Below are 27,146 nucleotides of genomic sequence, written 5' to 3'. Positions count from 1 at the left end.
AGTCAGCAATGAACTTAAGGTTGAAGAAAACCCTACGGATAGAATCCATGCTAGAACGTGCGGGAAGGAAAAAAATCAACTAACACACACTGGAAAAGAGTCGCAAGCGCAAGGATCTCCTCTTCCGAGATCCATAAAGAGGGTAAACTACAAAAGGTAGACGTTTTGAGCTCAGGAAAATATATGTCAGAGGAAGAACTAGATAAGGTATCTAAGAAAGAACACGATTTCTTTTATCCATAAAAAATTAGGATCCAAGAATTGATTGACCACCATTTTGACCGTGGACGAAACTAAAAAATAAAAAAAAAGTACAAAAAACAACAATATAGAATAAAAGGGGAACTTCCTGAAGCTAGCTGAGATGGAGTGACGGCAAAAGCCGCCGGGAGGAAACCCAAGCGGAGCAGAGAGACATAATATAAAACCATAGCTAAGAGAGCGGAGAGGAAAAGCAAAAAAAAAAGAGTAAATATTTAAGAAAAGAATTCAAAATTAGATGCTAACCTTTCGCTTGTAACCAGTCATACTGTGTTAGTTCCACTCTTTTAAGATGAAAATAAGTGATTTGAATCTCACGGTATTCTATAATATTATGAAATTCAAAATATTCATTAACTTTAAAGACCCATGTGTGGACATCAACACCACTAAACAATATAATTTGATGTTCATTGAATTGAGAAATAGTACAAAATAGGCAACATATCAAGTTGTTAAAGACTGAAAGAGTAGACTTAGTAAATCCTCACCGCCACCATCTTCCAACATGCAAGAAATTATTGGTGATGGACTCAAACTAAGGATTAGAGTGTTGATTTGAACAATACAATTCATTTTGCTTTTGCATTGACCCTTGACAATGATCCAATTCCTTCATGGCTAAGAACAACAATCATGCTAGTTGGTACATTATATGAAGCTTTATCTAGTACCAAAGCCCAATCACTATTAATTGACAACAATGCTAGATCATTTCATTTTAACTCTTTTTATTCATTCTAATAGATTTGTTGTAGTTATCTTGTAGCCATCGTTTTTGATCCTTCCATCTATTTAGAAGTCTTAGACCATCACTGTTGTCTTTCATGATTTGAGTCGGAGACATTACGTAAAAATTTGAAAATATTGAGTCAATTTTCTTCACTCTTTAATTGAGTCATTCATCACAATGTCTTTATCAATGAATGATTTATCCTTTTTGGTAATATCATAATAAGAAGTAATATTACACATGCTAATTTTCCCCTAATGATTTTCTTATCAACCCTAAACAATAATAGAAAACATATAGCCAAGTAGGACCTCCTCATATATCAAAATGGGCCAATTTTCTTCCTTCCCATTGCTGTATCTGATAAAGCCCAAATTGTAACGGGCTTTTTCTATCCTTTATAAAATCTGCTAACCTAGTTTCGGAAAGGGAACTGACGCCTCCGGCTACCCAGCCTCTGTGGCGGCTTCTCCACCACTTTCAGCTCAAACCCCTGCTACTCCTTCTCATGGCGAGAAGGAGAAGGAAGAGCTAACACTCTCCATTCCTCAGCTCCAACCGCTTCCCATGCTCTTCCCCGCCCGTTCCTGCAAAACTCTTTCATCAATCTTCGTTGGCTTCTCCTTTCCAAAGGTGCGTTCTTCGTTCTTCTCTCCTCTTCTCCACCACTCTCATAAGCCCTTCTCCAAGCTCCTCACCGAGAAGCCGCAATTCGATTCCCTAATTTTAGGAATCCTCAAATACAATCCCCACGCCTTCACCTCCGGCTTCCGTGCTCCTGCCCGCCTCAAGCCTCTGATCTCCGACCGACACCTTTTCCTCTGCACCATTCATTCCATCGGCAACCAGCCTCGCGTCGCTCTGCGCTTCTTCCGCTGGGCCGAGCGCCAGCCCGGCTTCCACCGATCGGAGATCCCTTTCTGCGCCGTGCTCGAGATCCTCGCCGACGCCGGGCTCATGAAGGCTGCATATTCCGTTGCTGACAGGGCTTTGAGCTTTGGTCTACATGGAATCGTCGACCTTTTGATCGGAAAGTATGTGAATTCGGACGTTACTATAAAGCTACTTAATCTGCTTTTATGGATGTACACCAAGTGTTCGATGGTCGAACGCGCATTGTCAACCTTTCGTAAGATGATGGACAATGGTTTCTTGCCGGAAATTAAGAACTGCAATCGGATTCTTAGGGTATTGCGGGACGGGAACAGGTGGTCTGAAGTCAGAGCAGTTTATCACGAGATGGTCAAGGCAGGAGTGCAGCCTACTATTGTTACTTACAACACAATGCTTGATTGTTACTGTAAGGAGGGGCAGGCTGAAGAGGCCTATATGCTTCTACTTGATATGGAGTTTAAGAATTTCACTGGCTGCTTGCCTAATGATGTTACTTACAATGTTGTGATCAATGGATTATCGAAGAAGGGTGAATTGGAGAAGGCTGAGAAGTTGCTTGCGAAAATGCAAAGTTCAGGGAATGCTTCTTCTTACTCTTATAATCCACTGATTAATGCTTTGTTTAGCAAGGGATTCGCTGATCGAGCATTGCTTTTTGAAAATGATATGTTGGGAAGAGGAGTGGTGCCTTCTGTGACAACCTATAATACTATAATTTATTGGCTTTGTAAGATGGGAAAGGTAGAAGAAGCTAGGCGAAAGTTTACAGAGATGGAATCGAATGGTTTGGTGCTGGATGTGGTTTCTTACAACTCTTTGATGTATGGTTATTGCCGTTTGGGGAATGTAATGGAGGCTCTTTCTTTGTTTGAGGATTTGCGAAGAGCCCGAATTGTTCCTACGGTGAGAACATTCAATATAATTATCGATGGTCATTGCAGGTTGGGAGCTCTTGAGAAGGCTAGGAAGCTTAAAGAGTATATGATAGAATTTGGCTTTCACCCTGATGTTTATACTTATACAATCCTTGTGAATGGGTCTTGCAAGACAGGGGATCTTGCTATGGCTAAAGGATATTTTGATGAGATGCTTCATAAGGGACTTCAGCCAGATTGCTTTGCATATGATACAAGGATAGCTTGTGAATTGAAGCATGGGGAGTTATCTGGAGCTTTCCAACTGAGGGAGGAGATGGTAGCTAGAGGTGTTTCGCCTGATATAATCACTTATAATATTTTACTCGACGGGATTTTCCGGACAGGAGATTGGGATGAAGCTTACTGGTTGTGGAGGAAGATGATCAATGATGGATTAGTTCCTGATTGTGTAACATATACTTGCATAATCCATGCCCTTTGTGGTAAAGGGCATATAGACAAAGCAAAAAAGGTTTTTGATAGAATGTTGTGCAATAATGTTTCTCCATCAGTAGTAACTTATACAGTACTGATTCATGCTTATGCAAGCAAAGGAAGTTTTGGGATAGCCTATGAATTCTTTGTTCAGATGCTGCAGGAAAATGTGCAGCCAAATGAAATAACTTACAATGCTCTTATAAATGGCTTGTGCAGAACTAGAAATGTTAGGTTGGCTTATAGGTGTTTTTATGAAATGCAGGAAAGGGGGCTAATCCCCAATAAATACACTTACACTTTGTTGATAAATTTAAGTTGTGATTTAGGTTATTGGGATGAAGTAAAAAGGTTGTATTGTGAGATGCTTGAGAAAGGTATTCTTCCTGATTCTTGTACCTACAGTGTTTTGTTTAAGCATGTAGGTGATGAGCTCAAGGATAATACAGTTTATTACCTGGATAATTATGTGCTTGCTGGTTAATTCGATAACTTCGAATGCCACAATTTTGAATGGACATACTAGTGAGTGCAAGTGTTGCTTTCACTTCAGCCAACTCTTGCTCTTAGAAAAAGTGATGAGTGGGTTTGTTCCTCCAGAGCGCTCGACAGAGAATAAGGAGGTTCAGTGGTGGATTTGGCCCTTCATCTAGGCTTGCTAACATGACTATGGCTTCATGAAAGTGGTATGTACTCTAGCTGTGCATTCCATGGCGTCATATAATTTCTTGAGCTCACTTGACTAGGAGTTAATGATGAATGTGACCGATGAGATATGCGAAGCTCAATAATGCATATTGGCAACTTGTTAGGAAAAAGCATAAATTGCTGCACCACCTGCATTGTGGCTTTATTGCCATGGAAATGTTTCACATGACAAATAGATATTCATCTACCAGAATTGGTTATCTCACAATTATTCACGAGGTATGCTGATTTTTGTAAGATGTACTGTATTCCAATTTTTTTAATTTATGTGGCGCATTTACTCTTTTTTTCTAATTTTATGTTTATTCATTGAGGAGAAACCATTATTTTTTCTACGGTTATTAATCAATGAGAATAAAGTTTGATTTAGATTGAAGATTTGGGATGAAAAATGCATGAATTATTTTTTATTCAACTAATGCTGATTTAGCAGTTTTTGACCCCGCAGTCAAGTTGCACATGTTTCATTGATTAAGCTAAAAGTCATTATAATTTAAATTTGATATTGTTCTTTCCAGTTTTATGGTGGGAAAAGCTGAGATGGCTTTGAATGTTTTTTTTTTTGTTAATAATGTAGGAGGAGGAATTGAATTGTAATTAGCACGTTCATATTGCTCATTAATCATTTTATTGATTTGATCCAAATAATGCTTTGACAAGTTGAAACAGCAAATTGTAGCTGCTACTGATTGCACTTGGATTTAGGGCTGGTCATATTTACTTATCTTCACCGTTAGGTAATTTGACAAGCTTATAAACATTAACCATAATGTCCACCTTTCTTTTTTGGTGCTAGAGATCTTAAGCTCATTTTCACCTTTGTAACACACAATTTTGTTCGAACTTTTTCATCAACATTAGTTATGATCGTCCACCATTCTTTTGTAGTGCGAGACTTAATAAGCTCATTTTCCTTTTTATAGAACTAACAATTTGGTATAATTTTTTTTTTTTCAAGACTAGCCTTAGCAATCTTCTTTCTTTTTTAAACGTTTCATCAAATGCTGGACATATTAAGCTCGTTTGCCTGCCTATGTAATGTTGATGATATTAATCACTTTTTATTGGCATTATCCATAGTCGATGCTCCTCCCCCTTTTTTTTTTGATGAGGAAAGTTGTTTGAAATCAGTGCACTATATTTGTTCCTCTCTTCCACAAAAAAAAATTGGGATGGTCGTCAAACAAACATACTAAAAAATAAAGAATGTTGCTCTCATTTACGAGATCAAAACTAAGATTTCAATAATCATGCAAGATAATCTTCATATTATTGAATACTTTAATGTAATGAAGGTTTATTGGCTTAGAGTGGTTTATCATCAAGATCTTAAGATGGCAAGATGGGATGATGCTATAATTCTCAAGCAATTTATAAAAGGAGAAATGGTGTTTGAGTTCCTTACACGACTTACTAATTACTTCAACCAAGTTCACATTTAAATCTTAAATAGAGAGAAATTACCATCACTAAATGAGGATTTTTTTCTCTCATATGAGCCAAAGAAGGAAGGACTTATGCTTGATGCTCCATTCTCCAAAATATCTTCTATGCCAATCATCAAACCTTATCTATAGATTATTTTCTTAAAGAATCTCAAAAGCCTTCTTACATAGGCAATTTATGATACAACTACTGCAAGAAGGACACAAAAATGTTGAAAACTCCACGAAAAGCTCTTAGGTAATGGTGTAAATTAAAAGGTCACTAGAAAAGTTGATCTATCATGTGAAATCATAAGGGCTAACAATTCAGAAGAAATTGATAAGCTTAGAAATTTCCGCAACTCTTTAAAAAAAAATCATCTTGATCATGCTTGTAAACTCAAATTGATATGACTTCTAATTATTATATTTTTAGTTCTTTAAATAATTCCTCTCACACTTGCATCTTAGATTCAAGAGCCACTGACTATATGATCAACCTTACTAATCTTTTTCAAACCTAACAATAGAAAAATAAAAGTGATTGATGATTTTTTAACATCTGTTGCAGATCAAGTAAATCTTTTAATTTTTTTATGTATTTATTCTCAGTAATGTATTGCATGTTCAATATATTACAATAAACCTTTTATTAATTCATAAAGCCATTAAAGACCACAATTGCAAGGTAATCCTTTTTTGTTAACAAATGTGTATTTCATAAGATAGACGATTGGGCAAGCTAGAGAAAAGAATAGGCTATATTTCCATGAAATTGAAAACCACTCATCATGTTCCCTTATTTCCACTTTTACTACAAAAGTCATTTGGCAACATTATTGTAAGTTATGACTTCCCTCTTTCAAAACTCTATAAGATTTGTTTTGTTCTCTTTTTTTGATGTAAACATCAAAAATTTTTGTTGGGAGACTTGTGAAATTATCAAGTATCATCGTGTTATTTTTCCTGAATGTTATTTTAGATCTATTTCTTTTTTCTAATTGTTCACTTTGATATTTGGAGATTTTAAAAAATTCTCAATATTTTTGGAGTTTTAGGATTTGCCATCTTAATATCTTCGAATGACATTAGTATATCTTATCAAACAAAAATCTTATGTCAGTATTCTTATCCCTTTTTTTACTACAATGATATAAAATAATTCCATGCTAATATTAAGATATTTTTATTGGTAATGCTCGTGATTACTTTAATCATATATTATTATCTTTCTTTGAGAAAGAATGTATCATCTACTAAGGGTGTAAGTGAGCCTAACTAAGCTTATCGAGCCGCAAGCTCAAGCTCGAGCTAAAACTCGATCTCATCTATTAACGAGCTCGAGTTCAAGCTTGATGAGGTTCGGCTTGCGAGCTGGCTCGCAATTATATAATTTATTGATTTTTTTTCTTAAACAAATTAGCAAATAATTTTTTTCCACTAATAAAATCTGTTCAGAAAAGCAACAAGCTATTAAAAAAAACAACATCCTTGATTTGAATATATTTTATATTTCCAAGAAAAGAGCTGTTTTACATTAACGAGGTCCTAGTAATTTTCAACAACAACAACAACAACAAGAAGCCTTTATTCCACTATGTGCGGCTACATGAATCCTTTTTCTCTATTGTGTTCTGTTAAGTGTCAAATTCTCATCTAAATCTAATAAAGAAAGGCTATTTCTAATGTTTTCTAATCAAGTCTTTTTAGGTCTACCTGTACCTTTCTTAACATAAGTCAAATCTAAAACATCTACTTTTCTAATCGGGTCATCAGAAGGCTGCCGTTTTATTGACCAAACCATCTAAGGCGACTCTCTCTAATCTTAACTTCCACTGGAGCTACTCCAAGCTTTTCACGTATATGCTAATTTCATATCCTGTCTTTAAGAGTAAAGCTACTAATCCACCTGAGCATCCTCATCTCTGCAACACTTAACTTAATATTATGGTTCTCTTTTAATGGCCAACATTCTGCACCATAAAGCATTGCATATCTCACTACCATCTTATAGAATTTTTCCTTAAGTTTGAGAGGGGTTTTTCTATCACATAACAAGCTTGATGCATTCCTACAATTCAACCATCCAACATGAATTTTACTAATAATATCCTCATCTATTTCACCATCACTATGAAAAATGGATCCAAGATATCTAAAACGTGTGCTCCTATTAATGACTACTTTTGCAGATCTTAAACAATAGACCCAAGGTTGTAGTAATTTTCATACAATAAAAATAAAAAAATACACTACTCTTGCAGTTCTAAAAAAATAAATAAAAAATTTGCTTCCTCCTTTTCTCACCATCTCATGCAATTGCCAATCGAGACTTCATCGACCAAAAACACAAGCTCGAGACATGCTACAATAGCACACCTTTTTCTCCAGCAATGTGCGTTCTTCCTCTCCGGCGGTATCACGTGAGGTTGCCTTTTGTGTGATCTCACAAGCTGCTCACGAGCCTATTTTCATTGCCTCGAGTTGAGCTCGAGCTCTTCTTTTGAGCTCGACTTGAGTACGAGCTCGTGATTTGGTTTGCGAGTCGAGCACGAGTTAGGCATGACTCAAGCTCAACTCGACTCGTTTACACCCCTGCCATTTACCAATCCTCTTTTCGTGACACTATACGACAAAATGAAATGATAGAAAGAAAAAATTGCTATCTTTTAAATTCGTTATGATTTTTTTTTCCAGAAAAAAGTGCCAAAAAATTATTGGGGACAACTAGTCTTAGCCGTTTTATATTTAATCGATAGAATTCCCATAACAATGATTAGTTTCAAAAGTTTTTAAAATTATATAGCTGAATTTTTCCTTACAAATAACTTTCTATTAAAAATTCTTAAAAAAATTTGGTTACATTGCCTATGTACACATCCACAAACAACACAGGAGTAAACTTGATTGTATAACTCTCAAATGTGTATTTATTGGATATTCCTGTGCCAAAAAAGGCTATAAATGTTATATTATCTTACCATAAAAAAAATTTACTTCAAAATATGTCACTTTTGGTAAGTAGCAAAGTTTTTTCAATCAAATTTAACTTTAGGAAAATGACTCTCAAGTGGAAGGTAATTTTGATGAAACCCTTTTCATCTTGACATTTTTACAACACAATTTCGAAAAAATTCATACATTGCACCCCTACAAGTCTATATAAGAAGGAAAAAGTCTAGCTAAAATCTCTCACAACCGCAAGAATTGGAACTGTTATCAGGTAACAATGATTAACCCATCCCTATGCATTCTCCTATATATTTTATCTCTCAGTACACTTTTTTCAAAGTTTTCTCTCACCCATAAAGCCTTCCATTCAAATATTAGCTTTGATTTTATTATAATATAACTCTATTTATGGCACTTGAAAACAACAATTGGAAGAATGTTATGAGAGTATAGATGAAGCAAAAATCTATTTACAACCTACTATTTTATTCTTAGTTCAATGATCCCCTAAATGTTTTATTTATATATAAAACATAAAGCAATGGTGATGGGGACATCAGATCATCATGGAAAGCTTACCAGCGACGTGGCCGCCGATCTACGGCCACGATCGAGTCTTTATATTTTTGAGTCGATGTATTTTATTTTCATGCATTTTATTATTTGCTTTGTGTGTTTTATTATTTTCCATTGTACCCCTTTTTATGGGAGTTGTCATGTGTAAGCCTAAGGGCATTTGTGTCATTTTATTTGGAGTCTTTTGTATGAGGCTATTTAAAGCCCCCTTTGTATTATTTTGAGGTTAATGAATGATTGCTTATGATATTTTCTCTTGAATGAGTTTGTGAGAGCTTGTGAGTTCTAGTGGAGAGAGCTTCCTAGGAGAGGAAGGAGATGGTGCAATACCCACCAACTTAGATAAGTCGAGTTCGTGGTTCCTTTTTGTATCCCCTTTATTTTCTTCTCACACCTCTTTCCCTCCAAACCCCTAACCGCCAGCTACCTCCAACTCACCCGATTCCCTCATCCTCCTCCCCACACCCCACGGCCAAACAACACCACCTCATTTCCACCGGCCAAGGTATTACCCGCCGGCCTCCCATCCCTTGGCTGATTTTTGTGTTTCCTAATTTAAGGTTAGGACTAATTTGGATAATTTGAAATTCAACTTTACCAAAATTTGGATTCAAATTGTTTCCTAAATTAACTCTTCTATTTTACGAAAGCATGTGATTTAAACCTATTTTGAATTTTAAATTCAAAGGGATTTGAATTAACTATTTCCTAATGCTAAATCCTAATTTGGGAATTCCAAATTGCTCTCAATTAATTCCCCCCATCATCCCAGCAAGCCGCCAACCCCTATGGGACCAATTGGGCTATGTTTCCTAATTATTTTCTAATCCCCTTTGGAAATAATTATTACTTTCCCTCCACTGCCACAGCCGAATTTTCCCACCTCCTTTTTCTTTAATTTATTTCCTAAGTGAGCCCCTTGTTTTAGGAAATAGATTAAACCCTCTCTGGATCCTACTACCGCCAGCCCCATTAAGGAGTCAAGTAGTATTTGTTTCCTATTTCCCTATCTCCCTGCTAGGTATAATTTCTAAATCCCGCCCTCAATTATTTGGCTGAATTTACATCTCCCATAACTCCTCCATTAATTCCCACATTTAAGGAGTAAATTAAGGAATTCCAAATCCTTCCCTAGCCCATCCCGCCAAACCCCCCCAATCCCGTCAGCTTGTTTCTCCCGTCACCTCCCAACCCCCTTGCCTACCTACAGGTGAAGACTTCTCTAGTCCTAGGCATGAGAAGGAGAATCCACTCAGTTTCTACTTCTAGTCACGGCTAGACACCTTACTTTCTCCTCATCCTAGCCTACCAAGAGAGTTTTTTTTTTTTTATAAGACGAGGGACGAAGACTTTGAAGGCATCGAGTGGAGGACCTCCACTATTCCTTAGCAAAGGTTTTCCTTTACTTGTATTTAATTTCTTCTAAATCTAAATTCTCAATTGGTTGATTGTAATCACGAAAACTCTTTCAATTGCTCTTGCCAAGCCTAGTCATTTGTAGGAATTGAGTGTAATCTTCTATGCATCCTACGTCTCGTTGTTAGATTAGGGATTTAACTTGAAAACTACTATTCTGTATTGCTTCTATTTTCTTAATTATCTTGATAGTTCAAACTCGGAGCATGTGATTTAGCCTACGCAATTGATCAACTCATTTGTTTTAATGTCGTTTGAAAGTTGCTTGTAAATTTTGTTCCGAAATTGTTCTAATTTATTAGTTGTGCAATTCCCACATGAATCCATAAACATGTCATCTAAGTAGTCCTGCATCATCTGGTATCAGATCATGGTTTTGCTCTAGTTTTGCATGCTAGACATCATCCTAGGAGTTGTTTACTAGTTTATTACGTTGGTCATGCATGCTATCATTTAAATTAGTTAATTACATTTATGCTTGTGTCCACTGTTTTCCTGCATGCATTTAGAGGTGGTTAAGCTCATTTATATCAATTGTTCAAGCTAGTCCTTAACCTAGCCACCTCACTAGTTGTCTAGGTTGCTTAGGCCCTCCTTGTAATTTGCTGTCCTTGAGTTTCCAACACCATTTAGAGTCCCCTTAGAGTGTTTTCCCTGCTATACGATTGCTAGGCCACTTCCCTAGAAAACCTTTTAAGTACCCAATTGTGTTTAGGAATGGAACCCGGGAACAACTAGGAGGACTTTAGACCCTATTGAGGCCAAATGAACAATATTAGCCAACAACTTAAGGAGAACCAGTCAATCTAGCTGAGCTTCGTAGGAACACTACCGAGAGATTTATACACTAACGAGCTAGGAGACCAACCCTACTCCCTACACCCCATCTAGACCACCGCTCTATGTATGGGAAAAGACCTATTCGGATAGAAGGCCAACATCGGGCCAATCATCGAGCTCCCATACCGATGGACATGATCCACGTCATGAATCCAGATTTGGATGAGAGGCATCACCGTGGCCAACCATGCGCTATACCTACCAGTCCATGATCCCGATGCCACCAGCTAATTGAAGAATTATTAAGGTTGACACTCCTACCATTTGATGGCACCCTCCGATCTCTTAGCTCGTTCTTGGACTAGGTCAAAGGTATGGACCAATTTCTTTTAAGTGGTATGCCATATCTTGAGCTAGAAGTTAGTTTTACAGCTATGAAACTAACGGGTAGGGCGACGTCAAGTTTTGGGCGACTTTAGAGAGTTCTTAGAGGAAGTAAGGAATGAGTACCCTATTGTAGACTGGCTATCCAATGAAGCGGGAAAACTCAAACAAAAGTACTTCACCCTCGTACTTCCCTCACTATTGGATAGCCTGGAATAGGCTACTCAACGGCAAAACCAGTTAAGAGTACATGTCGCCTCCTTGTCATGACCTTACCTGATTCGATGCCAAAGGGAGAACCTCTCTACACCCCAGCGCAAAATCTGTCTATGTTTCGAACCGGGTTGCTGAGCAGGCATCTTCGCAATGAGCTGTTTGCCCGGAACGTCACTACCCTGGAAGAAGCCTACAGCCTAGTGCTTGACTTAGAGGGAGACCCGTCACCAGCACCCGATCCAGTTCACATGAATCAAGCCTTGTCTACAGACCTCGTGTAGTTCCACCCCTCACACCCCCATGCCCAGCCGACCCCAGGAGCAAACACCCGACTCTCCGTCTGGTCCCCCTACTCCCCGTCCTGGATGTAGAAGTAAGCCTCCCACTCCGGATACTCCTCGAAAACATCTAACCCAAGGCGGACCAAATGCTTTAGTGTCAGGGGTACGACATATCGCCTCTCAGTGCTCTAGTCCCTATAAAGTCTACGAATTATCGAAGAGATCAACTGAGGGAATTGAACCCGGAAGCCGATCAGATTCACCAAGTAGACAACGGACAGTGAATTCTTGGAGGAGGATGACAATACTGTCTGTCAGCCAGTACACCAAGAAAATCGGACACTCCTCCCACCGCAGTGGTGAGATGTGCAACGTGTCACAACCATTACACGGCAACGACTGGCGTTATGACTACGATCTTTCACACCTACACCAAGGATCAAGGATAAGAACTGTAAAGTCGTCGTGTGATAGTGGCAGTTGCATCAAATGCTGTCTCCTCCAGCATGGTGTCTAAGCTTGGTTTGTCTGTCTGTCCCCACCCCAACCCCTATGAGGTAGGCTTGGGTCAACACCACTGCCTTAGGGTAAAGCGAACGAAGCTACAATACCATCTCCTTCGCTCGTTATAAGAGAGGAACGTTTGTTGTGAATGTGTTGATCGATGAATGTTGGACAAATCCTTCTCGGTCGTCCCTGGCTAATTTTGGCCCAACGATGTCCACATCTATGGTCGTTCAAACAACTTGCATGTTGAACATAAGGGCCAAAAATCAAGTAGCGTGACATTACAGCCCCGGATTTCGGATGAAGCTGAATCCAACCCTGTCAAAGCCAAGAAGCGGACTTGAACCTGATAGCCTCCATAGCCCAGAGCGCTGCCTTGTTACACACCTTAGATCCGATCGTGCAGACTCCCACTGAGTTGTGACGACATCAGTCCCTCATGAGCAGTCAGCTCAAACGTATAGACTTGTTGAGATCCTTCCTGATGTCTTCCCGATTCCTTTTTACACCTGACTAGAGGCCATTTCAATATGGTTCTAATCTAGCCCCTGGAGCTTTCCCTATTCTTGATCGTATTCCAGGTGTCTCGACCTTCCTACGATTCAGTGAATTTTACTCTTGGGTGTAAGTCCTTCTGGAAAGTGTATCGGGTTCAACCCCTTAGACTGCTCCGTTAATGCTGATTACCCCATGAGTTCTAGGTAATAGGATATTTCTAAGTCTGCATCAGCATTTGCATCTCATTTGCATGAACTTCATAAGCGACAGTGCACAACAAATTGAAAGAATAATCAAGAAATATAAATTACATGCAGATTTTAAAGAGCGTTCGATTTAAAACTTTTTGAGGTTGGTGATTTTGCTGCGGATTCCGTCCGAACGGTTCCCTCCAGGAACAGTTAAGAAATTGCATTGCAAAGAGTGTTGCGGCCCTTTCAAGATTCTTAGAAATTAAATGACAATGCTTATATAGTGATCTGCCTCAGATTTCATATAAATCCCTCTTTTAACATAGAAGACTGCTAAGTGGCATATGAAGGTCCTGATTTAAGCCCACAAAATCCACTCATCCAAAAACAACCTTGTGGAAACCCACCCTGTGAGATCCCCAAACCTACCTCCGACTACCAAATATTCCCAAATTTCCTATGGCAGAGCAAGTGGAGGCAGTCTTAAGTGATGAGATCATATCCACAAGAGAAGGAGGACGAAGAAGATATTTGATCAGGTGGAAAGGAAAGCCCGAGTCAAAGGATACGTGGCTAGATTATGAGGAGCTGCAACAGATTGACCCAGATGCACTTGAGATCTACGAGAGCGCCAGAGATACTTACTCGACGGAGTCGAGTTTTCTCCCACCCCGGGAGAATGATGGGGACATCAGATCATCATGGAAAGCTTACCAGCGACGTGGCCGCCGATCTACGGCCACGATCGAGTCTTTATATTTTTGAGTCGATGTATTTTATTTTCATGCATTTTATTATTTGCTTATGTGTGTTTTATTATTTTCCATTGTACCCCTTTTTATGGGAGTTGTCATGTGTAAGCCTAAGGGCATTTGTGTCATTTTATTTGGAGTCTTTTGTATGAGGCTATTTAAAGCCCCCTTTGTATTATTTTGAGGTTAATGAATGATTGCTTATGATATTTTCTCTTGAATGAGTTTGTGAGAGCTTGTGAGTTCTAGTGGAGAGAGCTTCCTAGGAGAGGAAGGAGATGGCGCAATACCCACCAACTTAGATAAGTCGAGTTCGTGGTTCCTTTTTGTATCCCCTTTATTTTCTTCTCCTACCTCTTTCCCTCCAAACCCCTAACCGCCAGCTACCTCCAACTCACCCGATTCCCTCATCCTCCTCCCCACACCCCACGGCCAAACAACACCACCTCATTGCCGCCGGCCAAGGTATTACCCGCCGGCTAATTTAAGGTTAGGACTAATTTGGATAATTTGAAATTCAACTTTACCAAAATTTGGATTCAAATTGTTTCCTAAATTAACTCTTCTATTTTAGGAAAGCATATGATTTAAACCTATTTTGAATTTTAAATTCAAAGGGATTTGAATTAACTATTTCCTAATGCTAAATCCTAATTTGGGAATTCCAAATTGCTCTCAATTAATTCCCCCCATCATCCCAGCAAGCCGCCAACCCCTATGGGACCAATTGGGCTATGTTTCCTAATTATTTCCTAATCCCCTTTGGAAATAATTATTACTTTCCCTCCACTGCCACAGCCGAATTTTCCCACCTCCTTTTTCTTTAATTTATTTCCTAAGTGAGCCCCTTGTTTTAGGAAATAGATTAAACCCTCTCTGGATCCTACTACCGCCAGCCCCATTAAGGAGTCAAGTAGTATTTGTTTCCTATTTCCCTATCTCCCTGCTAGGTATAATTTCTAAATCCCGCCCTCAATTATTTGGCTGAATTTACATCTCCCATAACTCCTCCATTAATTCCCACATTTAAGGAGTAAATTAAGGAATTCCAAATCCTTCCCTAGCCCATCCCGCCAAACCCCCCCAATCCCGTCAGCTTGTTTCTCCCGTCACCTCCCAACCCCCTTGCCTACCTACAGGTGAAGACTTCTCTAGTCCTAGGCATGAGAAGGAGAATCCACTCAGTTTCTACTTCTAGTCACGGCTAGACACCTTACTTTCTCCTCATCCTAGCCTACCAAAAAACCTGAGAATTTCTCTCAGATTTTTCTGTAAAATCTGAGAGTTTTTTTTTTTTTATAAGACGAGGGACGAAGACTTTGAAGGCATCGAGTGGAGGACCTCCACTATTCCTTAGCAAAGGTTTTCCTTTACTTGTATTTAATTTCTTCTAAATCTAAATTCTCAATTGGTTGATTGTAATCACGAAAACTCTTTCAATTGCTCTTGCCAAGCCTAGTCATTTGTAGGAATTGAGTGTAATCTTCTATGCATCCTACGTCTCGTTGTTAGATTAGGGATTTAACTTGAAAACTACTATTCTGTATTGCTTCTATTTTCTTAATTATCTTGATAGTTCAAACTCGGAGCATGTGATTTAGCCTACTCAATTGATCCACTCATTTGTTTTAATTGTCGTTTGAAAGTTGCTTGTAATTTTGTTCCGAAATTGTTCTAATTTATTAGTTGTGCAATTCCCACATGAATCCATAAACATGTCATCTAAGTAGTCCTGCATCAAATGGAAGCTGGGAACAATATAAAGTGAAATTAATAGACAAATAATATACTCAATCATATGGAATTAACTACTATGAATCTTTTTGCTTCATGAAACATTTGTTTCAGTTGCAAAAATAAATACAATATGCATCTTTATTTTTCTTGTAGTCAAAGCATGGATGATCCATGCAATAATATGATGTAAATAATGCTTTCCCATATAGGGATGTTGAAGAAGTCTATATAGATCCAACACTTGAATTTGATAGTTCTTTCATTAAGAACGAAGTGTGAAAATTAGAAAATGCTCTATATGGCCTCTTAAACAATTTTCAAGAATATTATTGATGAAGACATCGTCAGCGATTTCGACACGTGTACCATCGAAGACGCCGGAGATCGACGACCACGATCAGGAGTTTTATTTTGAGTCATTTTATGTAGTAGTTTATTTTATTTTCAGTTTTTACTGTTTTACCCTTATGGGTGGTCATTTGATATTGTAGCCCCGAGGGCATTTATGTCTTTTAGTTTTTGTTTCATTTTGACCTTTTTATAGGAGGCCTCATGCATTGTATAAGAGGATGAATATTGATATGAAATTTCAACTTTGGTTTTGGATCTCTTTGTGAGTTCTGGATTTCTCTTTGTGAGTTCTCAAGTGAGGGAGCCTAGGAGAGACTCAATCGAAGTACCCAACAACCCTCTTTGTGAGAGCTCTTGGTTCCTATCATCTTCCACCACTTCTTCCCTTCTCCCCTTGCCGCCGGCTCCCACAAACCGGCCACCAACTACTGGCCCCCATTCCCCTGCCACCACCGGCCTCCTCTTTTCTCCCCCAAGCCCTCCCTAGTTCCACCACGTCAAGCTCCCATCGACAGCCAAGCCCTTCCCCTTCCCCTCACCTGACGCCCTCTCCTCCTTCCTCTTGACCGCCGGCCCCATCTTCCCCCAAATTCATTATGATGATTTTAATCGTCATAATGACTCCCTAATTTGATTCTTGCAATAAAGGGAGGAGTTAGTAAATTTGAAATTCAAAATTTGAAATTAAAAAACTTTCCATATTTGCAAAATTCCAAATAAGGAAATATTTCGAATTTGAATCCAATCCAAGTTTCATTTAGAGGGGAATTATTAATTTCCCTCCTATTTGATCTCAACTTATTTAGAAAGCAATTAGTCTCCCCCTAACCCCTCTCCTTCTCTCTCAATGCCATCGACCACTCATTGATGGCTTTTGCCATTAATTCCCATTAAAGATCCCAATCCCTCCTTAATTTAAATTCAAAATTCAAATTAAATTCCTACAAAATCACTTACATCTGAGTTAATTTCAGAATTTCCAAAACTTCCTCTTCCCTTTCTCAATGGCAGGCCACCCATTGCCTCCCTTCCTTAATTAGGAGCTTAAGTCAAGGCTCCAAATTAAGCCCCTTTAATTCCCACTTTCCCTCCTAACATCTAAGTTTCAAATTTCAAAATTTGAAATTATGAGAGCCCAACTCAAATTAAGGAAATCTAAAATTAATTTCAGATTTCGTCTCCTAGCCTAATCCAAGCTCCTCATTCAAGCCGCCCCTTCCCCTTCTCCCTACCTTGGCCGCTCCCCCTCCCTTGCATCCCCACTCTTGGGAAAACTTAGTTGCTCATGAAACTTGAAGCCAAGAGAGAAGATGACCTCCTCTCCCAACCTCATCGTCATCGGTGCATGGCCGATCCTGAGACTGACCACGGATTTTATTCTTCCCGGACGTTGGATGCTCACTAGTCATCCCGTGGATTACCCGCCTTTGGCTACTTCTCCAACGGACTATACTTTGGGCTCCATTTGTCTCCTAGTGGCATCGCTCGGTTTCCTCTCATTCTTCCTCCATTAAAGCTCCACCGTCAAGAGCGTGAGCGAGGGACCCAAGGTGGAGAGTTCTATTTGTTAACCGTGGATTATTGTTTCTCGCCATAACATTACTCTCTATTTATATGTTGTCAATTTGATATTGTCTCGTTAATCTAGTTGTAACCGCATGCCTTACATAATTTCGGCTTGATGATTCTGAAAATCTAACTTGGGTAAGCATTAATTATATAACTAGTAAAATTTTAATAATCTTATATTAAAATCCCCAAGCAATTCTTGTTTCCATGCATATGTTTCACATCAATTATTTGACATATTCACAAAAGTCATAAATGAAACTGAATAAAAATAAAGTTAAAGAGATCATGCATCTTAAAAATATAGTAAACAAATTTTGAATGGTAGATTTATATTATTTAGTTTGAAGGAGAACATAGAATGATCAAGGGACCACCCACAAGTCAACCAATATTTGTAGGAATCCTTGAGCATCCAAATTAATGGTTCTAATTGTTGAATCTATCCTCATATGAGCCTTAGATTGCAATCCGTGTACCTCTTCTTCTTCTAGCCATCGGCCCCTCTTGGGGACATTTTTTCTTTTTTAATAGCTTTGATTTATTTCTATCGTAAGACTTTTAGAAAAGTCTATATATACATCTACATTTAGTATAGAATCAATCAATAAATTCAAAGTAGTTATTTTTTTCTATTTTTCTTCGTATCTTAGTATTGGGCAAGCAAGAAGTTAATGATTATTAAGTTAAGTGTGATGGTAATTTGAATGTTAAGATAGATATGTGAGAGAGTATGGCAAGAACTACTTATATTAAAGAGAATGATAGTGGTGCTTATCAACGAGAAGGTAATGGAAATTGATTGAAATGAGAGAACTTTATGGATCACCCAACAATCACAACTAAGGCTGACTAACTCAAAGTCAAAGTCATATCAAACTCCTTAACCTAATGTCAACATTCATAGCATAAGGCTCACTGACTTAGTATTCTTTAGTCACTCTTAAGGTTTCTTGCCTTGAAGCATAACGAGGGGCATATGGATGCCATTGCATAAGCTTGTACTCTTAAATATACAGTGGGGACAACCACCTTTACCAAGAATGTTCTCCAATCAATAGTAGTAATTAATTATGAAGTGTTGCATTTATAGGAAATTTTAAACCTTAGAATTACAAAAAATAGTTATGGTGAAATCTTGGTACATATTTTAATACGTCTCATGGGAAAATATCTCCGTTTTTTTTACTCAAAACACTTCATCAAAGCCTGCAATCATGTCATTATTATATGCCAAACTAGAATAGAAGAAATTTTTTATGATTTTTATTGATATGGAAAATCTTATTAGTAAGTATCATGAGAATTAATTTGATAGGCATTGAGAAGAAAACGTGTGTTAAAGTTATGTTGAAAATATTATTGATTTATATTATAATGGATTAGTGACTAGTATTAATTATTAGTAGGATTGTATAGGGATCAACATTAAATTCATACTTTTCTATGGAGTAAAAGTTCAAAATAGTCCCCCGATTATAAATAAATATCCAATTTAGTCTTAGAGTTTCGTATTGCTCTATTTTTGTCCCTCAACTATTGAAAATTGAGTGAATTTGATCACAGAGCCTAAACAAGTTAAAGTTAACTCCAAAAGTTAAATAGGTGGGGTATTTTAGGTATTATAAGTGAATGATGAGATAAAATTGCTTACTTGGCTCTATTTTATCATTACTAGAAGAGTGTATTGAGTTAATGGGGCTAGTCTCTAAATTTCAAGTAATTAAATATAATTTATATATTATTCATTTTCAACCTTCTTTCTTGCAATCTCTCTCTTCTCTCTCTCCCCCTTTTTTCTTCTATTAAGCTCATGCACTTTCTTTCCTTGCTTCATCTCGTGGATGTCGCACATTGCTCGTCGTTGCCTATCTTGCTTGCGTCGAAGCATGTCGCAACACATCTCGCCCGGTTTGCTTGCTTGTGTTGGCTACCTTGCTTGCATTAACCTTGGTCGTTCATGTCTCCTACGTAGAAAGGTCTCCAGGGCATCTAACGGGAACTCGTGTAGGGTGTATAGCGGGAAGCATCGAGCAGGTATTTTACTTAAATGCCCCCAACGAAACGAACCTCTCCGGCTCTCTTCGTTAATTTAAATGGTCAGGGATCAAATTGACTCATATTCTAATAGCCGAGGGACTAAAATAGGGCAATGCAAAATATTAGGACTAAATTGGACATTTATTGATAGTAGGGGGACTATTTTGAGCTTTTACTCTTTTTTATACTATCTACATAAATATTTATAAAAGATATTCAAAGTAAGATATGTAAACCAAGTATTTTTCTATTTCAGCTGGAATATGTCAAGGATCTGCTTTAAGCCCATATATTTTTCCTTCAGTTATGGATGTTCTTATTAGACATTTGCAAGTGGATGTACCTTGGTGTATACTCTTTGCTTATGACAATCTTCTTGTTGATAAGACTAGTGGGGGGTTGATGAAAAACTTGAATTATGAAGGTTGAGTAGATCTAAAACCAAATAGGTGGAGTGTAATTTTAATAGTAATAGATCTAGTGGTGGGAATGCGACATTGGGTGATCAAGTCATTAAAAAGAGTCATGTTTTATGTATCTCGGGACTATTGTTCAAACCGATGCTGAAATAAATGGGGATATTATTAGTAGAATTCATGTTGGATGGTTGAAATGGATGAATGCATGCGGCTTGTTGTGTGATAGAAAAGTACCCCTCCCCTCAAACTTAAGAAAAATTTTAGAAGATGGTGGTGAGACTTACAATACTTTATGGTGCAGAATGTTGGGCATTAAAAGAAAAGCATAAACTTAAATGTTGCATAGATGAGGATGCTTAGGTGGATGAGTGGCTTTACACTGAGAGATAGAATGCGAAACAAATATAACTGAAAAATGTTGGAGTACCTCTAGAGACAAATAAGATTAGAGAGGTCGACTTGCGGATGGTTTGATCACATAAAATATAAGCTTTTTGACGACTCAATTAGGAGAGTAGATATATTAGATCCAACTTATATTAAGAAAGGTAGAGGTAGATCTAAAAAGACTTAGTTATAAATTAATAAAAATGAGTTTTTTTTATTAGGTTTAAAGAGAGAATTTAACTCTTAATTGGACATAATGGAGAAAAATGATTCATATAACTGACCCCACATATAGTTGGATAAGGCTTGTTGTTATTGTTGTATTTTAGTGCATGATATTTAGATATAACACGGTGTTTGTAGGGGAGGCATTGTCCCTAGTGAAAAGTTTGACTAGAAGCTAGGGGGGTTAATAGGTAGTAAAACATATATCAAGTGTATGACAAGTAATTAAGGGAATCTAAGACTGATAATGCCATTCAGTCTTAATGTATAATCAATTAATTCCCACGTGTGATGACTTTATGTATCATGGATCTATTACACACATGTCGAGGTATATTGATGAGATCATAATTTTTTAATTAAATCAGGTGGTTAAAATAATGTATTGATTATTTTAACCATATGCTTAATTAAATCAGTCATATGCTTATATGTGTTAGGAATCATGCTAAAATCTCTTTCAACGTCAGCTTTTCTGTTGTTTCTTATTTGATTACGTTTTAAAAGAAGTTACCAAATGTTAAGTTAACAAGCTCTGAAAGTTCTGCAGTGAGTACTTCGAATCCATCCTGTTTTATTTTAACCCTTTTTTGAAAACAGTTGAGGGGATAGTGGACAATGGAGGAAGCTGGAAAAAGATTATGTTGGGCTTATAATACACTGAGTACGGGGTACAATGAGTAAATAAAGAGCCTATTTAGCGCACAAGGATTTTATAGACTCCAGAAAATGGAATTGATATATAGAGCCGTACCCGTGCTATATTATAGAGGTATTTTCTATGATTCGAACACAACTTGCAGTTGACAGATAGGATATTATGATACATTTATATAGTTAGTTGGCTTTAGGATTGGAATTTATGACACCAACGATGCTTGTGATGTTCCATGGTCTCAGATTGCAACATCTATATAAAGTTGCAGTCGTATTTCACATTATATGGGTTTACATGAACTGAAATCCAATCCCTTTGCCTTTGGATTAGTCACCTCAGGAAGAAGAGAGACGTCAAATTTAGTTTGACATTAAACTTTTCAAGTAATTTTGGCTCATAAACCTGTGATTCTTTGGGCTTCAGAGAACAACATTCTGTTTGCTCGCTACTTTGATATTTTTTGCTTACAAATAACACATTTGATACATAGTATAGGTCTATAGGATTTGTGGATCTCATACCACTTAATATGCCAAAAAATTGCTTTCATTGAATGTTCAAGCAAGAAATACAAGAATTGGTTCCAAATAACAATGTAATGATAAAAAAAAATCAGAAAAATCAATGAAAAATTCAAACCACATAAGATCAATCCGTAAATGGAATTTAATCACCACAAGTAGAAATCCGGTCGCACCAAATTTTAATAAAATAAAATAAATACTATGAAGGAAATAATTCAACCAAGATAACTTCTAGTTTTAGCTAGTCACAGTTGGACCACTTTGGAAGAATAATGTATCTATCTTGCACACAAAAGATTGAAATTGGAAGTAGAAATTTTATTAAATTAGATATTTAATTACAAGCCTTAGAAAGTCTATTTATTGACTTCTTATCCTTAGGTCAGTTTATGTGATTGACATAAGATCAACTAGCTCAAATACATATTGCCATCAAATTCCATCTTTTTATCCAAATCTCACATTAGAAGTAGAAAAAGAAAGACATATTCTTAGGCAAAATCGACTTTGGTTGAAAAAATTATAGGTAAAGAATAACTAGGTGCATAAAGAAATTGTAATGCCCAATTAACAACAATGATAGTCCCCTAAAATAGATTCCCTACGTGTAGAGGCAATAGAGCAATCCCCAATTAGCGGCGCGACATCGCACATGAGTGTAGTGAATAAGTAATAGAGAAAAATTAAGTAGCAACCTAATAGTAGGGCCTCACAAATAATTTCTTTCAAGCGGCAACAAAACTACAATTTTGATAAAGTAGAAGGGGACAATCTCACATAAATTTGCTAGGCTTGGAAAGATTTAGCTCCAATGAATGACATTTGATACTTATCAAGCAAATTGGGACATAAATTTTGTGCTGACTATGAAGTAATTCATGAGTTATTATAAGCAGGTCTATCTCACCAGTATGCAAGGTATCTTTAGAATCTACTAATAGCAATAGACATAAACTTATCATCTTGAATCGTTTTAGGAACTAACTGTATGGAATTATTTAATAGAGAATTAGATGCAAGTTGTGAAGGAGATGGAAAGATAGCAAAATTTATGGATTTGATAGCAGATATATGAAATAAGGTCAAATCTAGCACATTTAAAACTAGATTAATATCAAAATTTTCATGAATATCTAATTTGTAGGTGTTGGTTTTTGTATATTCTATAGTTTTAGATGATTATGTATTTCCCACATTTGATTTCTTAAATGTTTATGATGAAAACCTTTTTGAATTTAAAAGCTTAATAATTATGATAATTAATAGTTATTTTTCTATGACAATCATGCAAGCAATATGAAGAAAGTAATAAAATGTTAAAATACTAATATGTGTCATAAGGAATACTAATAATGACCTATAACTAATTCCTAGAAAATAAAATGCTAATAAAATTAGTACCAAATAAACCAAATAATTTTGATATATGCCTATATGCATGGACAAACTCTTTAAATAAAACTTATCTAAATGACTCAAAAAATTAGTATTGATTGATTACTCATTTTAGTATTTGACCAAATGGATGTAGTTTAATATTTCAATTTTATTTTAAAACATTTACTATTAAGAGTTTACATAAAATAAGTTTGTCAACATTAATGTAGATGCAGAGTCACTCTCGTCAAATATAAATTTAGATTGTGACCATAAAATGTATTTTGCATCAATGCACCCTCAATAGAATATTCATAAATTATAGTTTCTTCAATTTGATCAACATTTAGTCGTATGTAATTCTTGTATTAGTGCATTTTTCATAGGCTTTAGATGAGTTGTTATTGACTTTTTCTTTACGAATTGGCATAGATGCAACAACCTAAATAAAATGCACATAGCATACCTTAATACTTATAGATTTATTATTTATATAAGGCCTCACTTGTGCTTTCGATGAATTATATGTCCTTAACTCTCTCTTAAGACTTTTAAAAATAAAAGTAGTGGTTATAAAATAGTCTAAAGATTAATCACGTGCAACTATGCAAATATTGCTTAATATTCAACCACTCTAAAATTTTTTGTTTACAATTTCAAAATTGATTATGCTATTTATTTGATATCTACCAAATGGTTGATACTTCTATCTAAAAACATGTTTCTTATCAACCCATGTTCATTTTATTTTACTTGAAATACTTAATATCAAATAATTGAGCGTTCCTTTGTTTCGTCATATTTGACTAGTTTTTCAATAAATAAATTATAATGTTCTAAAATCTTTTGAGTCATTTACTCGCACTGTTATAAATCCCATCAAATGTAGAAATGTAGTTTTAAATTATTTAAATCATCATATTTTATTTAAATTTTGTTATTATTATTATTTTTTTGGATGAATGTGGCTTCCTTTTTGGACCTTTTTTAGGAAATTTAGGTCAAGTAAGACAAACTTACACGAACATCACATATGTAAAACTCAAATCTAAGACTTCTTGATCAGTAGCAAAAGCTCCCAACTAATAAACCATGATGAGCTGCATTAATTTTTGGACTTTGGATGAGGATAAAGTTAAAGCTGAAAAGAAGGTTCCAGAAGTGACACGAGGGTGGGAGGATATGAATTTTAGAACAAAGAAAGGCCTTAATTTACTTTTCAGAATTTGACGTGGGACCTCTGAACTAGCTTTAACTTCGTTGTTTCTTACAAAATCAGCAATGGAATGCTTTCTTTTACTTACCGTTTCTCCAAATCATCATATTAGACTATTTGCGCACTATAAAAGATCAATTCCCCCATGACGACCATAAATTGGATATTTTCTCACCATTTTTTGGTTTTTTATAGTGCTTATAATGTTTAATGTCTTGTCATACCATAAGGATGATTTCTAAAGCTGAGCCTTGTTACAAAGTGCAAAGTAGCCGGCCACACTTCTATCACAAAGATTAGTTTGAATTGGAACCTGCGATTTGGCATAGCTTTTTGCTTGTCCAAGTCCAAGGTATTGGATATACATGTTTATGACTTCCTTGAGAAGCATAAGAAATGTGCACTTAGGTTGATCTTTTATTTTGAATAAAAAAAAAACTTCTATATAAACATTTTGTTGAGTTCTTAAATAGCTCCACAAGCTGATGTGAATTATCGCTAGAAACAAGTCCAAAGATTTGATAGGAAATAGTTTAGCAATCTGTGAGCACTGCAGTTTTGGTGAATCCTTGTGCCTATTTAATATACATTTCATTTGGGACAGCTTTCTTATTACTTTCTAAAACAGCTTTTTAGTAGAAAATGTTCTTTTTCATAAAAAAAATGTACTTAAAACTTTTTTAGATAGCAAAATGAAAGCTGTCCCAAATGATATTGTGGATGATGCAAAAGATTGCTGATATATCTTATTCCATACGCTGATGTCCTGTATCGTTGTTGTTTAGCATCCTCCAACCATATTGTAAGTTGATGTTCTCAGAACTATCTTATCTTTCTGTGCAATCTCAGTTGCTAGATCTATTAGGCAATAGATGAAATCTTATTCAAATAATAGGGGTAGAAAAGAATAGAAAACATAAAGAAGATAAATGTACAAAAATACCGAATTTTATACTTGTTCATCTGATTGATGGTGTTATACTGTTGTCGTACCTTTAGATTTTAGCTTGTGAGCAATGCTAACGGTAAATTTGTTATCATAATGTACTGTTAAAAGTCCTTTCCATTCAATCTTCATTTGGGACAGCTTTCTTACTTCTTTCTACAGCAGTTCTTTAGTACAAAAAGTTTTAGTTTAATAAATTTTTATATTATGACATGCCAGCATAAAATTTGTCGAATAATCATGACATGAATCCTTTAATACATTGTATTAATGGTAGGATGTTTGATTCTTAACTGGACACAATAGAGAAAAAAGATTCATGTAACTGACACCACGTAGTGGGATAAATGCTTGATGTTGTTGTTAAGAATTTTTTATATTAAAAGCTGCTTTAGAAAGCGATAAGAAAGTTGTCCCAAACGAACTCTTAATCTTGAGATCTTAGAAGTATAAATTTTAAACACAAATTATTTGGGCAATTGCTTTAAACTCAATTCTGCACTTAATCTTGAGAATATAAGTTATTTCTTCTCCATGCTATAGGATTTCATCCAATAATGTTTGTCATCATGAAGTTGATCTTCTAAACACTCGATCTTATAGTCAGCATCAATATAGCCTTTTAGTTTTAGATATAATGTTTTCTTTTATGATTGAGCTACTTGTATGCCAAGGAAGTACTTAAGCTCGCCGAGTTCTTAATCCCGAATTCTACAATGAGTTTCGTTTTCTTCGTTATTTTTATTTGTAACAATTATGTCATCAATATATACAAAATAAGAATTGTTATTCTTTCTTCATTAGCGTGTTTTATAAAGAACATATGGTCTCATTGACTTTATTTATATCTCATTCCACACATAACTTCTATGAATTTCTAACTTGAGGGCTTCTCCGCATTGTTGTGGTGGTAAAAAGGAGAGTCACTTAGTATTAGTGCAATACCTGGAGCAGAGGACTCCGGGCAGTTGATGTATGTCGAGGTTGACCGAACCACTATAAAAATTTATGATGTGCTTTTTCCTTTTCACATTTACTTTTTTATGATTTATTTTTCTATTATCTGCGAGTTGAATTTACTGCATGAATTTAGAACTCCATAAAAACTTTTTTTCTTTACATCATATTATTGTATCGAATCATCGAAGGTTAGCATCCATTGAGATTAGAATGTGAATTGTATTCATTTTTACAATTAGGGCAAATGTTTTCTTATTATTCACTCCATTGGATTGCGTATATCTTTTTTATCGCTAACACGGAACTATATTTGTAATTTGTTTAAAAATAATTCAATCGCTTTTCGAAGAATGAGTGCAATATATTAATTCTTAGATTTATTTTGATATGATTGCAATGTATAATTGATCAAGTAAATTAAAATTTTTCATTTTAGATAATTATCTTTACTTTATGTTTTAAATTTATTATTTTTTAATATATATATAATAAATATATAACTGAAGTCATGACAAATAGAAATGATGATAGAACTACAAAGAGATACAATATTAATGCCTTGCAGGAAAATAAGCTGTCAATTAGTTCAACAATACATTAATATTATTTTAGTGGATTATGATGTTAAGTATTGTTATAAACGTGTGGCAACTAAGTAAATAATTCATAATTTTCTCTAAGAAAAGGATTCTCTCCAAAATATGAGTGTGTTTCAAGCTTTAACAATCTGATCAGTCTTGCTAAAGTGACTTAAAGATCAACTTTTATGCCTTGAGTCAAGCAATAGATTTAATGTATTTTATGTTATGCAT

General features: G+C 35.9%; 1 protein-coding gene across 2 annotated transcripts; it reads left to right on the top strand.

Moving 5' to 3' along the window:
- Nucleotides 1-1,427: 1,427 nt before the first annotated feature.
- LOC110107488 (pentatricopeptide repeat-containing protein At1g22960, mitochondrial) lies at nucleotides 1,428-24,182 on the top strand. Of its 2 annotated transcripts, XM_028700989.1 has the most exons (3): nucleotides 1,428-3,926; nucleotides 4,053-4,167; nucleotides 21,254-24,182. In XM_028700989.1, exon 1 carries the CDS (start codon nucleotides 1,562-1,564, stop codon nucleotides 3,722-3,724), a length of 2,163 nt encoding a protein of 720 aa, XP_028556822.1. In that variant the 5' UTR covers nucleotides 1,428-1,561; the 3' UTR covers nucleotides 3,725-3,926; nucleotides 4,053-4,167; nucleotides 21,254-24,182. The 2 variants fall into 2 exon arrangements, with proteins under 2 accessions (XP_028556822.1, XP_028556821.1); XM_028700988.1 differs by lacking the exon at nucleotides 21,254-24,182 and having other exon boundaries at nucleotides 4,053-4,317.
- Nucleotides 24,183-27,146: the final 2,964 nt, after the last annotated feature.

The sequence above is a fragment of the Dendrobium catenatum genome, unplaced genomic scaffold (genome assembly GCF_001605985.2).
Source record: "Dendrobium catenatum unplaced genomic scaffold, ASM160598v2 fragScaff_scaffold_1608, whole genome shotgun sequence".
Classification (NCBI taxonomy): domain Eukaryota; kingdom Viridiplantae; phylum Streptophyta; class Magnoliopsida; order Asparagales; family Orchidaceae; genus Dendrobium; species Dendrobium catenatum.
This window is presented reverse-complemented; position numbering and strand designations above follow the sequence as displayed.